The sequence below is a fragment of the Lissotriton vulgaris genome, chromosome 2_1 (genome assembly GCF_964263255.1).
Source record: "Lissotriton vulgaris chromosome 2_1, aLisVul1.2, whole genome shotgun sequence".
In the NCBI taxonomy this organism is placed as follows: Eukaryota; Metazoa; Chordata; class Amphibia; order Caudata; family Salamandridae; genus Lissotriton; species Lissotriton vulgaris.
The window spans coordinates 237,651,678-237,667,428 of record NC_141687.1 but is presented as its reverse complement, the minus strand read 5'-3'; the positions used below and the strand labels follow the sequence as shown (position 1 = coordinate 237,667,428).

Here is a 15,751-nt window from a genome sequence, read left to right as displayed (position 1 = left end):
GTGATCTGGTTCCCATCTTTCCCTGCCATTGCGTCGAACCCCCTTCTGACCTGATGTGTTTGAAGTCTCACTTCTGTCGGTTGGTGCTTTGTGGGTACTTTTTTTAGTCTTCTCTCCTCTTTGTTGCTTGGGATGGGCGCTGTGGTTAGGTTGCAGTCCCTGACTCTGGGTGGCCACTTGACCACTCTGGTCTTGGTCCTGGACTCCGCCATCCTCCTGCGGTGTCTCCCTCTCTATTCCTTATGCTCTTGTGCCCCTGAGGGTGTGTGTTTATTGGCGGATGGTCCGCTCTGCGGGCCCCCGCAGGTCGGCGCTTATTTTTGCCCAGTTTGGTTACTTTCCACTGTGGTGTTGTAGCGCTTCGTCTTGAGATATCCGCTTGTTTACTTTATGCCTCAGTCAGGGTGACCGCCCCCTTTCCGCCGGCGCAGGTTGATTTGTCTTGGTTGTTTCCATCCGCAATGGCTTGGCGTGTGGGAGCATGCGGTGGTTGTCACCTTTGCGTTCTGTACGATTACTCTTTACCCTTATGCAAGATGGCCGCCGCTCGCTTTATAAACTCCTGCCCAAGATGGCCGCTTCCGTCTCTCTCCTCCTCCCCCTTTCCCCCCCTTGTGTTCAGTATTGCGATTAGTGGGGTCGTTTCCGGGGGGTTCGCCTCGGGGCCCCAGTTGAGGCGGGGGCTGCTTGCTGTTGTGCGCGTTCGTCTGTTGGTTTGTTTGTTTTTTTCCTTTTGTTTGGCGCTGGTCGGCGTTCCGCTCTTCCCGCTTGTTTTGTGTTTGTTAAGCGTTCACTTTGCGGCAGGCGGTGCGTGTCTTGGAGCTTCCCTCAAGAGTCCGCCGCTGTCAAAGCGCTGCACTCTGCCCTTCACCTCCCGGATTACTTCCCCGAGTTGAGGCGGGCGCTGCTTGCTGTTGTGCGCGTTCGTCTGTTGGTTTTTTTCCCCCTTTTGTTTTGGCGCTGCTAGGCGTTCCGCTCTTTCCGCCTGTTCCAAAATGGCCGCCCGTGGCTTCTGTACTAACCAATATGGCCGCCTCCTGTTGTTCGCGTTATGCCCCCTCTTCCCCCTGTGCTATGCGTTGGTGTCGGTTAGGCTGTCTTTCTAGGGCTTCGCATAGAGGGGGGGAGGTAGCGGCAGCTTTGGGAAGGGACTGCGTGCGGCTCTTTTTTCCCGGCGTTTGCCCTGGTTCGCTCTTACTTGGGGGCCTGGCGGTATGTTGTGGTCTCGGGTCTTCTCTCAGGTGCTAGCCGCCATCTTGCGCTTCCCGATTCTCTCGTCTTGCCAAATTTCTCCCCGCTTCGATCTGCCTTTCTAGCGGACGTTGCGGGTTGCAGATGCTTGTGGCCGGTGCCCCTTCCGTTCATACACCTCTCCTTGTATTTTGTGTTACGCTTGTTGGCGTTTCGCTTCTCTTCTCGCCGTTCGTTTAACTTGGGGGTCGGGAGCTCCGGACTTAGGTCTGCTGCCTCCTTGCCATCCAAGCCACGCCCCCCCTTGCCTGCGTTGTTTTGATTCTATGGCTAGCTATTTTTGTTTGTTCCATTTTTGTAACAGTTCTCTCATGTAACGTAACTTGTTCTTTTGTGCAGTGGTCTGACACCTTCGGGTAAAGTCTGCGCTTTATAAAAATGTATTAAATAAATAAATAGTTGCTGGTAATGGCCACGAGTACATGCACTCGTGCTTCTTTATTAGCAGGGCACCTAATTGGTAGCACCTGTGTTGGATGGGTGTAGGTGAATGTGTAAGCCAGCCGTCGAGGGAGTGGCTAGCAAAGCATTCAACTGTGTCCAAAAGGACACAACAGATGCGTGGAGTTATAGAGAGCTGTCGGTTTTGGAACAGAGTGACCAAGTTCGAGTCTGGGCGTCCTTTTAACATTCTGTGTGATTCGGAACAAAGCACTTAATCCAACCCCCCCCCTCCCGCCCCACAAAAAAACATATATATGAATTTGTGTAGTTAAATTGGTGCTTCTATGAACTGCTCCAATACTTTCGCGCTACATTAATGCACAAAAAAACTACTGTTCTAGAGATTTCTAGGCTTGGAAATAGTAGAAGGAATAAACACGCCAGCGAAACCGCCATATTGGAAAGCTGAATTTTGGCGGCCATTCTATGCAAGTGGTCTCAACTGATCGAGGACCTGGATACGAGAACTAGTGCAACACCTTGTGTCATCATTGCATCACCTTAATTTAATATTTTGGTCAGTCTTTGTATAACAATTTATTTTGATATAAATACATATAAGGCCAATCGGCCTTCGTAATTATCCACCCATTCCTTGCATGATTGAAATGTGGAGTATTCTAGTGAAGCCCTGGGCCTACATTAGTTCCACAAACGACACACAACCACACGTCTGATACGAGGGAGCGCTTCCGTTCTGTTTTCTTAACCTCTTTGCCAAGCGCTTAACCGCGCCCACCTCTATGAAGCTTTAGTTCCGATTGGTTACAGTAGACTCAACCCAACTGTCACTCCGCCTCCGCCCTTTCACACTGCAGCCTGCCAACGCGATCACGTGGGCGGCCCCGCCCAAGGAGGCTCGGTGTGGCCTAATCTCCTCCTCAGTGACGTTAACGGCGACGCCCCTTACACTATAGTTTTACCCTGCGTCGTGGAGCGCTGAGGGTTAGTTTGCGGCAAGATCTTCGGGGCCAAGGAAGGTTAGCGAGCCTAGGTCTGTACCGTTCGTGTGGAGTCTGCTCTGCCAAGCCCCACCCTTGTGTCCTCGCGAACCGTTAAGGGACTCGCGCCTGCTTTGTCGGTCATATCTGTCGCCCTAGTTTGTATTCGTCTCGATTTTTGCTCTGCATATAGCGCCCTTCCCAATAGCGGTTGGCAGCCTCCGCCAACCCGTCGGATACATATAAGTCCAGAAGGCAGTGACTCGCCTTTGAGCACCCGTACCACCGCTAGTAGAAGGGCTTTGCGTCTTCTTTTCATCGCCCTTTTAGTGTAAGTCCATTGGTCGACCTCGTCCCATCCTTCTGCCCGCATATTCCAAACCAGTACAGTTCTCTCTGTACCATCGTTTTCACCACCTCAGACTAGATACAAGAACCAGTCCCGGTAAAGCTGCTTCCTTCCTTCTTTTCTGGTTAGGCGTCAGAAGCACCGCACAAATCTATTTTGCAACCCCTCCCAACTCGAAACCCTCGGTACAATCTCCTGTCTCCCAAGAGCAGACCCCGGCCGACCTTGTACCCTGTGATTCACCCCATTGCAGTGACACACCACTCGGGGTGGTCCCTTCTCCTGTGTAGGTGTCATTCACTCACCCACCAACATCTGACGCTGTCGCTTCTCTCACAGGTGGTGATCCAGTCTGCTCTCCACTCGCTCCTCAAAACCGTCTTCAGTCCGATTTGGTTTCTGGCGTGTGGGCTCTAGTTAGATGGCCGGCTTTCCCGACACACTCAACCAAGATGACATTGGTAAGTACACATGCAATCAAATGGATTGTGTGCATTAAGTTGTTTTGGGGACAGGAAACCAAATAATTAAAATGATGTATATAAATTGTTCCGTTAAATGTCTCGATTGCATAGGTTTTATTGTGTCTGGGTTTAAAATACGAATGGGATGGAAAAGGACCAGTGTATGCACATTATCTTTACTAGTGACCGTATTCACGTGGGACCACTGAAAATCACGAGTACGCCTAATGAGATTCTGAATTCAGGAGTGGCTCTTAAATGGGTGACATGTCGACTTGTCAGAACAGTGCGATGCGCGTCAAGTATGCGTTGGTGCGAAACACTAAAGTAAGCGTGGTAGCCTAAGCTGTTCTCTTACAGTAAGTCCTGCTGCGTGCGTTTGTTGTATCTTTCCTTGTCCACGAGGGTAGGTTGGTTGTCTCAATTTAGATCCCTATTTCAGTACCTTGGTGTCGTTTGATCAGCGCCCCACATGAGTATTCTCTTTTTACCCGGGTGTCTCAAGAGTTTATCCTGATGTCGGCTAGAAGCATTAACGCAACTGCTACAACAGTTACCTATCGATAGTTTATATTTTAACTATTTAAAAAATGTCTATTGCGGGTATTGTGCGTAGCTTATTTTCTAAATGCTAAACACGCGTGCCTTTTTTTTTGCTGTACTCAGTTTGGCGGTCATTGGCGTTCTTTTCATTGTGCATTTATTCAGAAAAGAAATGCATAGCTCAATATTCTGAGAATGGTTGTTGAACCCGTTGCTTCACGGGTTAGGATCTACGGCACTCATTTTATGTTTTGACTCGCCGTGAAATAGAGGGAATAAAACCCGCCCGCTGCGCACTTCAACTGTACATCGTGTATGTTTGACGGGTTGATTTCACTGAAGTGTCATGGCTGCTTTACGTACTGCAGGAGCTGCACCATTGGGATATTTCGGGAGGGCTGCCATTGAGCGCGTCTATTTTGTCATGTACGCAGAATGCACGCCCCTTCCTCGTTGGCGTCGTCTCTCCAGCTCGTCACCCTCCCCCCGCTGTTAGCATCCTTGTAAGGATCCTGGCCGTGGTTGGTGGAAGCTGGAGGAGGGAGGGCACTGCTCCCGACAGCTGAGGATTTAGTGTCGGGAGCTTTTATGATAAAGCTGCAAGTACATCGCACGGCCTTGGTTCGTGGAAACGGGCACCTTACTTTTATTCCCCACGTGGCACTGAGACCGTGCGAGTTAAAATATAACTAACTACTCGGCCGAGAAACTCGTCCCTGCGCTTTACGTGAAACTAGTGTTAAACCTGCAGACTTGATTGTAGTCCGTGCCCAACCCGATTAGTAGTTGATCGTATTTAAAAAGCACACCCACAATAAGTAACTTGGTGTTCAGTAGAAGGTGAGCATGAACTCTTGACCGAATGCGTTTACTTACATTTTGAGCGTGCCACAGTGTGGATTCGGTTATTTGCCATTGAAGACTAAACCTGGCAGTGTTTGATCTTTTTTGAATGATGCGCCTGTCATCTTGAACTGTCGAGAATAATTTCGACATTGTATAATTTCGTCAGAATGGCTAAAACTTAAATATGCATTTTAACCGTTATTATACCTGTACTGACATACAGGGCTTTAAGTGGGCCGGGTCTCAAGGGGTCTGAGCATCGGCAGTTTTTTAAGGGGGCCTCGAAACGAGTCTCTATCTGGCTCTGTTTTGAGCCTTGGGACAGGCGGTTCTTTTTTCTTAAGACTGCAGTGACATCCAGATTGAGACACGTTTCGAGACAGCAGGCACATCGATGTGCGCCGCCCACACTGCTCACTTCTCACAGGTGAGCATTGTGGGGGAAGGACAATCCTTTAAAGTCATTTTCTCTCTGGGGTTCTCTTCTTTCTGAAACGCAAGAGCAGCAACATTGTTGTAGGGTCACCAGGGCTTTAATTGGAAGCTTTTTCAATATTATATGTAACAAGCCAACGTTGCAGCTTATTTATCTAATGCAACTAATAACCATTGACACGGCCAATAGTCCTGACTTGTAGGTATGATGTTTGTATCACATATCTGGTTGCAATGACAGAAACAGCAAAGTACAAGTCGGTTTGAACACTATGCTAAACACAGATTTTTAGCCTAAGCGTTTTAAAGCCACGCCCCAATTACACTGGCTATGCCCCTTTGAGACCTCCCACCCACCCAGTTTTTGCATCTCACTTAAAGCCCTGCAGTGACATGGTAGATACGTTAATAAACTGGATTAATTATCCATCTGAGGCTTTCATGCTAATAACCTGGTCCAGTATTTCTGTGCCATAAATGTACTGGTAACTCTGGGTTTGTAAACTCTGGACCGTGTGAATATGCACCGGGTAAAGCTGTGGCTGCAATACATGGAGACCTCGCCCGCACCTCCTCCTTCACTTGATCCCTCGTCCTCCCTGCTTTGTGAATGAATTTCCCCAACATGTTAAGTGAATTCTCATGCAAATACTGCTTGCAATGTGTTATATATTTTTGCAGCGGTTTATTTTTGTCAGGGGTTAACACTTTGATTCCATTTGACTTATCACTATTCGTGAACGATGCTGTGTTCTTCTTATCTCGCTTAATAAACTGTGCTGAATAAACTTTTTCTTTTATTTTAGTGAGATCACGCACCATAGGAGAACTCATAAAACCAACGGCTCCTTTTGAACAAAAGTATGGGCGTGAAAATTGGACCGTTGCCTTTGCTCCAGATGGTTCCTATTTTGCGTGGTCACAAGGACATCGCATTGTAAAATTGGTTCCCTGGTCCCAGTGCCATAATAACTTGTAAGATGTTTTTCATTCATACAGTAACTACATTTTTTTAAATAGTTTTAGAACATTTAAAGTGACCTATCCCTTTTAAATAATGGTGGTTTAATAAGAAGAGGCATTAACTGTATAATTTGATGTCTCTGCTCTAATATGGAATGGCCACTTGCCTAGTTTGGCAATTGACGTTTTGACTGGTTTGCAAGGAAAACCTAAAACATTTTGTTTGCTTGAACCCATCAAGTTTTCAGCTTGATATGCAATGATTGTAACACTTTCTACATGACAACCACTGGAGAAATCTAGAACAAGTTTGGGCTGTTTGTGGGGAGTCTTTTTGTTGTTGTTGTTGTGCTTATTCGGTTTGTCTGCCTTTTATTTTACTGTTCGTTTCGACGTGGCTTTCTGCTATTTGGTTCTACAGTAGTGCTTGCTCATTGATTTGAATTTTTGGGAAATATTTTTAATTTACAGTTCAGCCATTTTGAGAAATGTTTACATTTGTTGAACCTGTTTTGCAGTGTCGTGGATGGCATCAAGAATTCTACCAGTTCTCTGATCCCCAGATTTTCAAGACAAAATAGCAATGAATGCCAGAAGTCTCAACCATATGAACACACTATAGACTGTGGGGACATAGTGTGGAGTCTTGCCTTTGGCTCTTCTGTGCCTGAGAAACAGAGCCGATGTGTGAACATAGAATGGCATCGATTCAATTTTGGTCAGGATCAGCTTTTGCTTGCAACTGGTTTAAACAATGGGCGCATAAAAATATGGGATGTGTACACAGGTAAGCAGACTACTTTTATCTTTATTTTTTATGAACGTATATTCAAACTTGCTGTCTGACATTCTTTGTTAACTTTCTTTGGTGCCACGTGACATTTAGTCTAATAACTGATAACATATGAAAGTTAGTTAGTTTAACGAATGCCTTGGCATCAAATTTCATAGTGCTAGCAACGTAAGTAGGATGTGAAATGATTGTTATAACTTCCATTGAGCTCCTTTCTTGTTTACAGATATTCAGTTTTATATTTAGTATTTTTAATACCTGTATCAGTGTATTGTAGGTGAGGTGTTTTTTTATTTTTTTGGATGTAATTCTGAACAGTAGTTGTAGTCTGCAAGCATGATCTCTACCCGTTCTAAGAAATGTTTTCTGCTCTAACAATCATAGATTTATTCGAAAACTTCTTATCTTGGTGATTTTGTTTTGTACATCTTTTTGCAAAACTATTAGTAACAAGCTGAAAAGCCCTTTACATGTTTTACTTATTGGCCCAAAGAACCCCTTTTAATTGGATTGCTTTATTCTGTCTCGTTCAAGTTAATCATTAGTTTGTTTACCAGTTTGAGCTCATTTGTGCTCCAATTCACATTTGAGCACCAAAGAATGAGGGGTGGTTTCTACCTCTTTAGAGGTTGAGCAGGGCTGGCATCTCTCCAGCCGTGCCTCTTACGGAAAGAGTCTCACAGTTGCATGGGAGGGAAAACACTGGTCTTACAGTACATTGTGTGCTTCTGCTCACAACCTATGTGCAGTAAAGCTTGAATGCATATTACACAAACGTACCTATTCTCTGTACTAAAGTTTTTTTCATACTATTTTTATTCTACAAAATGCATTGAAAAGTGATGTGTTTATATGCATGTGTTTACTTTTCATTTATTTTTTATAAACGGGAAACATTTTGCCCCTAGGACCTCGGAGCATGTATTAAACCAGGTTTCTGCTCTGTACTTTTTCACGGACTTCATTCCTTTGCTAGTCTTCATCAACAAAGTATGTAGCGTATACCTTGTTGCTATGGCACAAAGTTTTTCTCAGTGAGGGTGGGGGACTCTGATTTCTCATTTCAGTTGTGTGAGTATTTCACTCACACAACTGAAATGAGAGCACAGAGTCCCCCACCGAGAAACTTTGTGCCATAGCAACAAGGTATACGCTACATACTTTGTTGATGAAGACTAGCAAAGGAATGAAGTCCATGAAAGAGATGCAGAACTCACGGTGTACGAGTCAGTTTAAGGTGTGTGTGAAAAAAAAAGAAATATATATTTGACATATTGTTTAACCTGTCTTGAGGTAAGTAGTGCACTACACAGGCTATTGGGCCTTAAAACATATTTTTTTCTTTTTTTTCTTGGAATAACCACTTGCTGGGTACTGGATTACGAGTGGCCCAGTTTTTAACAATGCTTATGCACACACCTGTTTTCACTGGGCTCGCATTTTCAGTTGTACGTAGTTTACTGCACCTCGTAATCGCACTGTTGGAATCCCACCCTGGTGTACATTTTAGCAGTTCCAAGCTGCTGAAATTTACCAGGGGAACGAGTCCTAGTACATAAACACACACCCATTTTGGCGCACAAAGCGACGACCTCTGCTGCATGTGATGTATTTTGTATCCATTTATTTTTTGCTAATGCTCGAGATGGAGTCTGTTATTGCACCCGTTAAATTCCGAACCCCAGTGTATTGTATTTTACTAGTCGTGTTAAACTAAATTGCAGCACTGTATGGGGCATTCTTATATACGATCAAAATAATTATGTTGGGATCTCTTGTATAACTTTCTCGATTATACATATTGTGGAAAACCATGCTTGGCTGCTGCCAGCTGCCCATAGTTGTCTACTACTGGTGTAAGCCTGCACTGTTAACTCAAAAGCTGTTATAGACTTAAACGTACTTTGTTCAGAGACTGTAAACTGTAGTTCTCTAGCTGAAGACTCTCTCCTGCCTACCTCTACCAGAGATCGAAGGGGCGGAGAGCCTTTGTTTCCGTCTGATCGTGTCTGCTCAGCAATCAATTGCCGGCACATTAAGCAGCACATTAATTAATCGACCGTCGGTGCAAGCAGGTTTGTTTTTGGAGTCCCTTGGTCCCGCCTTGTCCCCTCATAGCAGCCAAATATAACCATTGCATGGTTCTCGGGGATTTTAACATACTCGTGGATCAAGCGGCAGATCATGAGTCCATGAAGCTATGTGAATCCCTTAGCACACTGAACCTAATTCCCGGTGTCTCGCTACCTACCCACGACAAGCATTTACAATGCAATGGTCTCAGCATTATTAAAGGTAGATATATTGACATTGCTCATGACATTTTTTTTAAGATCAAAAATAAATGGCGTTGTCATTTACATTGACAATAGCTTAATCGTTAAATGGCACTGTCATTTACAATGCCAATAGTGTAATTGCTCGCAAATGCATGACCTATTGCATTTACACGCACACAGAGCCACACACACAGATACGCTCCTAAGAAGGCCTATGTGAAACCCTTCCTCTGTGGCCCCTCAGCAGCCAGGCTTCCCAGCTTCAGAGCTGCTCATTGAAGGTAGAATTGTATAGTGCAGTAGTAAAGGGGTCAGACATCACGGTCCCCACATGATGAGGTCTAGACTAGCTCGCACTTAAGTCAAGAGCAATTAGGCTCGTGCCTTGCATACAAATGTGCCACAAAGGCAGCCGCCATGCTGTAGAGACCATGTGCAAGACCCTACCAGGAGGCCACCAATGTATCAAGTCTCGTGACAGAAGCCCACCACCAGACTCCTTAAACCCGCAGCAGCCGCAATTAAACTCTGATTTCAACAGCAACAACCGACTTGGACATTCTGAAGAAATGAGCAGGTTAGAGCTTTCAAAGATAGACCAGTCTGGCTACTGAGAGGTGGTGTTTGTGGTGCCCAGCTGCAGAAATCTGGATGCAAACTGCAAGTTACATGTTTAAATGGCGCAGCTCTTCATCCGTGTGAGGTAGCGAAGTGCTGTTGGGTGCAGATACCAACACTAACAGCTGCCAAAACAGACAATTCATTTACTAATAAGCTCTACATAAACCAGCAGTTTGGCTATACTGTAATGGGACATATATAGAGCTTTCCAACCCCTTGCAAGGCTCAAGGCGCTTGCCATAATTATGATCACAGATCTAGCTTGACACAGAGCAGGTGTTCCCAAAGGGTCCAAGACATTTGCGCCTGTCTGGAACCAGAACAGCTCCCTTTAATTACCAGCACAGGTGCTCCACAGGTACTGCACTTAATTGCTTAATGCCGTTCACTGCAAAAGACCCAGACATGTCTCATATGTTATTAGGTTTCCCTAAAACTGTGGAGTGGTGTACACAGTTAATCCCCTGCACTTGGGATAACTTTTCTCCTCAGGTTTTATTGCATTTTGTCGTCTTTTCTGGTTAAACTCATCGAAGAATGTACTTAATCCCACTATTGAAAGTTTTGCAGTTTGTACAAGTAAGGCCCGCGTTATATCTGCAGTCACTCCCGGCTGTGTGCTCCACGTATTTTGTAGCTCGCTTTCTCGCCTCGTCTCTGCGCTTAGAAGGCCCTTTGATAAGGGGAGTGTTGATATGTAAATGCAGTTAGTCTTGCTGGAAGAATCTGATTGTGGATATGTACTTGTCATTGCTTTGTGATGTATAGATTTTGTTTATTGTTTTTTTTGTAATTGTCGCAATTCACCTATTGAGTAAGTTCTCTGTATATTACATGAATGTTATGCTTTTTATGGGATATAAGCTGCTCACTGCCATATCATTTGGATTGTTATACTTTTATGGTCTTGTTTAGACCGAATAAAGTTATTTTGATGATGACATAAACATATAGAGCTGCAATGACAGGGTTGTGGGTCAGAATAAAAGGTGCATATCTTTTATTCTCACAATAAAAGGTGTACCTTTTATTCTCAGAATGCATACAACTGGATATTGGAAAGTAGGCGAGGAAAGAAAAAAAGGTAAGTCTGCCTGAGTCATGAGTCACAAGCCTCCCAATAAACACATAAATAAAACAGGTGATAACCTCCCTGAACACACCATCACTTCTTGAGCTCCACAAGAAGCTTAAGACCTGGCTCTTCGGATAAGCACCTCGGTGACTAAACAACCACACACCTGCCGAGGCGCCTAGATACCCTCTCTGGTGATTAGTGCGCTATATTAATCAGCATATCATTTTGTAAAGTATTTAGAGGCTCTGCCACAAAGTCTATCTACAGGATAGATTTTGGGTAGAAACATGTTAGCAAGTTTAGGGTTCGTTCCCAAAGTAAAGCTGGATGGACAGCATCTGAACTCAAATGTAGCAAGAGGCCATTCTAGCGCTTTGAAGTGGCGACGTGTAGAGCTATACAAAAACTACTAAGTGATTTAGTAAATAAATAAGCGATGCGAGGCTCAGCTGCTGGGATAAAGGACCATGTCCCCTCCCCTGTAAGTTCTTTTTAGACCTGCGCTCACTCTGGCTCAACAATACCCCCCTCCAGGGACCGATAATACACTGCGGGGCAGCCATACCTCCTTCTCCGATATGTACAGCTGATCGCCCTTTAGGATCACATAGCGTTTTTTCCAGATCGCCCGAAAGATCCCCTTGCCACAGAATTACGGATCCATCCCACCTTGTCCGGCTGCAAGGGGGCGGCTGGCTTCCATCCTGCAGACCCTGGGGGGAGCAGACACACACGATCGATCATCAGTGCGCCCAGATCAGTCAGTGGCGACCCCCGGGCAGCCAACAACAGAGAATATCATTGGGCACTTTACTCTCCGGGGGGCTGTGCATACCCTCTGCCCATCTGATGGCAGACAGCTGCGCTTTGTCCATTCAGCCGGACCTCCGCAGACGCGCAAAGTCAGAGAGACACAGGAGGGATGTGATGCGGCGCCCCGTGCGTGCTTCAATCCGAACAGACCTTATGACGTGCCTGCCCCGTGGCAGGCTTGTGTGGCTGCCACATAGGGGATTGTATGTTGCAGCACGAGGCGCCCCCTCCTCCCTGCACAGCGAGGATTCCCCCAGCAGCAGGGAAGGGGCTGGGTGGGGCAGAGGGTGGCCGGGGTTCCCGCTGGAGGTGGGGTGTAAACATGCAAGGGAGGAGTCATTTCTACTTACCTTTTTGGTGGAATTGTTTTTTCTTTATTATTCCCAGAGTAGTTGCGGCGCGAACGGGGGTCCCCGGTGTGGATTGCAGGCTGTGCCCAGGGGCGCCCCCGCTCCCCGTCACCCTGCGTGCGGATCAGAGGGAAGGGCGTCGGCCCGCATTGACTCCTGGCAGCTTCTGGTGCCTGCACACAAACATTAGCGCGCGCCCTCTCTCCTGCCTCATCCTGGTTTCTCTTCCTCTCAGGGGCTCGCTGCTCAGGGCTCAGTACGGCTCATTGAAAATGTGTATTGAAAGAAGAGGTGCCGGCACAAGAAATGTAACTCCGATCCCGATAGAAGGCAGAGTTTTCCTCAATTGTAGAGCAATCATAAGAAACAAGAAAAACAAGCAGAGCACAACAGCAGACACGCAGTACCCGGGATTTAACCAAAATGGCGGCCGCAAACATCGAAAATTTTTGGTTTCGGGGGCGTGGTTTTGCTGTTTTGAGTGACAGATGACGCCACTGTCTAAAGAACAGCAAAACTTATGCCCCCCAAATCTGAAAAAGACTGGGCTAAATTGGAGTGACGCATCTCTCCTCCAATGGCTGGCCTCCGTTTAGGAAGCCAGCCAATGGGGGAGAGACGGGCCAGGGAGGCGGGTTCTAAAGCCCTACTAAGAATCTTTAAATCTCCTCCCCAGACTGCGCAAGCGCAGCCTTTAGGTCTTCGATCTAAAAAAGGCCATACTTTGGATCAGATTTTTTCGTCCTAAGATTGTAATTGACTCACCACTTCCTATCATCTGGTCTGATCACTTTCTGCTCACCTTCCAAATATGGGAGGCCTTCTTCCCAGTGCAAACCTAGGACCAGCAGTATTGGGTCCTATGCACAGTTTACGCCGGAGGCAGTAGCCACCATACTGAGGCAGCACCCCATTCCTTTTAGTGACCATTTGGAGGAGGATGTCCACTCACTTGAAGGCACACTCTTGAAGTGGGCTATGCAACTAGCACCACCGACAATGAAGGCAGCTAAATAAGAGTTCCTCCAGACAGTGTTGCAATATAATTGTACAAAAACAGTAAAATACAATACCCTGTGGTTCAGTGTTTACCAGACACGATAAACGGACCCATCTTGAGTATAGCAACAAATAAATATGTATAAAATACATTGATTGCGGATGTCTGTGCTTTGCTGACCAAAATGTGCATGTTCCCTTCTATACTAGATAGGAATTCTTCCCCTGGGAACTTTCAATAGCATGAAACTGTCTATGTATTCGGTGGGGGGATTTAAACCGTGTCATTACTAGGTGCAGTAAACTTTGAATCACTTAAACTCGAACCCTGGGCATACAAGTGTTTGCTTAAGAGTTGTTTGAAAACTGGGGCACTCAATCTAGCCCTCGGCCAGTGGTTACCCTCCGGAAAAGAGAAAAAAACATTTTAAGGCTCCATAGCCTGTGTTGTGTATTACTGACACAGGCTGACACAATCCAGAAACTTAACTTTGTCTAAAAAAAAAAGTTATAGTTTATATCCTTGGGGGTTGCTCAGTCCAGCATTTACCTTGTCTTGCCAGTCGGGACCATGCCGCATCGGACCAACCGGGGCACTTGCTTGCTGCTGCCTTTTTGCCCCCCCCCCCCCCCCCCCCCTCACTCCCCCCAAACCCCCCTGCCGCCGCCATTGGGCACCATGTGTGGCCGCCGAGAGGGGGAGACGGAGCACTACATTTTCCAGGAGCCCTCAGCCTGCCCGCGCCCAGAGACGCTTAAAAAGCCGTGACATCTCCGGCTGAGTGGGTTGCTCAGTCCAGCATTTACCTTGTCTTGCCAGTCGGGACCTTGCTGCATCGGACCAACCGGGGCGCTTGCTGCTGCCTTGTTGCTGTTTCCCCCCGCCGCCATTGGACACCAGGCGCGGCCGCCGAGAGGGGGAGACGGAGCACTACATTTTCCAGGAGTCCTCAGCACGCCCACGCCAAGCTGTGATAATCTGCCGCCTCGCGGGACTAGCCGTGCAAAGGGCGGGCAGTCTACGGCCGAACGAGGACGGGCCGGGGCCCTTCTCTGTGAATCTTGCTACGGATTCCAGTGATAAGGTCAGTGCGCTGTGATTTTTATGCTTTGTCGATACGAGGGTATGGCTGCCAATGGAGTGGGGAAGGGGTAGAAGTCCATCACAGGAAATGTTGTAGGGACCATATATCAGTTCCTAGTTAGGGCATTGTCTGTCCTAAAAAGGGAAATTGAACTCACTGAGAAGACTATCTATGTACCAAATTCTTGACAAGCGGTCTTCACTGGGACAAATAGCTACAACACTATCTCCGGTTCCAGATTCTATACTCCCACTGCCATTACCGGTTGCACAACCAGGACCTGATACCGTACCAGTGGGGGAGGCTAATAGTTTGAAGGAAGTAGTAGTGATGTTGCATAGCCCACCAGTGAACAGGGCCCCAGCAGAGTTCGTCCCAGAAGCACCCCTCAAAAGTTCAAGATTCACCTGATCCGGTCAGTCTACTTGATTGGCCTTAGATATCAATCCAGGGGTGTCCAGTAAAGTCTCGGACCAAGCAGCCAAAAGAAGCATGGGGGAGCTGCACTAATAAATAAGAACACTAAAAGGCAAAACGTTTAAAGGCAAAAACGTTTTACCAAGGACTCTGAACCTTCTGTGGTTGAGTTAGATGGTCTGCATTTTGGAGCGGACAAGTCACTCATTGAAGTTGATGAAGCCATGTCGCCATTGGAGAGAGGAAGGGACTTCTGGGCCAAAATGGAACTGATATTTATAGAGTCTTGCCTCCCGATCCATAAAAGACTGGACTCCATCGAGAAAAGACTGTCTTTCCTTGAATCACTGTGTATACCGAAAGTGGGAGGGACGGTTAGGGGGCCCATGGAAATGACCGGTAATGGTACAAGAACATCAGGCCTAAGTCCGATAGGTACTCTGAGTATAACTTCAGTGGATACAACCATAGAGAGGGTACCATCTGGCCAAAGTGCCATAGCAGATATACACCAATCTACCCAGCCAGCGATAGTACCACCAAGCCCCCCAGTTAATACAAGGAATACGGGGGTAGTGGGGTGACAGGAGGTAGTAGCCATGGCCAAGGACCAGAGCAGGTACTGAATCCGGGCCAGGGGGCTAGAACACTGGGCCCTAGCAGGCCCCAGTTGCCCCGCCTTGCCTGCGTCGTCCGTTCCCTATGTGGTCAGTTCCCTATGTGGTGGTCCTTGTGGGGGTCCCATCACTGAGCCCGAGTAAGGTTGAGGATTAGAGTCCTTAAAAATAAATGTATTTACTGGCTGAATCGTAATAGACCCCTGCCGATTTGGGGAACCAGTGAAATCTTATTCGCTAGACGAATAGATTGGGTGGGAGCCAGAGGGAAGAATATAGAAGGGGACTGTTTTGTGATCAATTTTAGGAATAGCTGGACAGTTGGGTATATTTGTAATTTGGAGTCGGGTAGCCCAGATAAGGTCTATTAAAACCCTGCCACTAACGTATTTTTACCCAAGTACATACAGCAAGGACTGCCTTGAGCAGAAGTGTGAGGGAACTAACTGGATGGGCGTTGACA

The 15,751-nt window shown here is 46.7% G+C and overlaps 1 protein-coding gene across 2 annotated transcripts in view; it reads left to right on the top strand.

Moving 5' to 3' along the window:
• Positions 1–2,584: 2,584 nt before the first annotated feature.
• Positions 2,585–15,751, top strand: part of WSB1 (WD repeat and SOCS box containing 1) — a 38,210-nt gene continuing 25,043 nt past the window's right edge. The window contains exons 1-4 of one of the 2 annotated variants that reach the window (XM_086954819.1): positions 2,585–2,689; positions 3,325–3,446; positions 6,080–6,248; positions 6,755–7,023. In XM_086954819.1, the coding sequence (XP_086810945.1) occupies positions 3,407–3,446; positions 6,080–6,248; positions 6,755–7,023 (478 nt within the window). In that variant the 5' untranslated portion in view covers positions 2,585–2,689; positions 3,325–3,406. The remainder of the gene's footprint in view (positions 2,690–3,324; positions 3,447–6,079; positions 6,249–6,754; positions 7,024–15,751) is intronic. The other variant, XM_086954821.1, reaches the window with a different exon arrangement.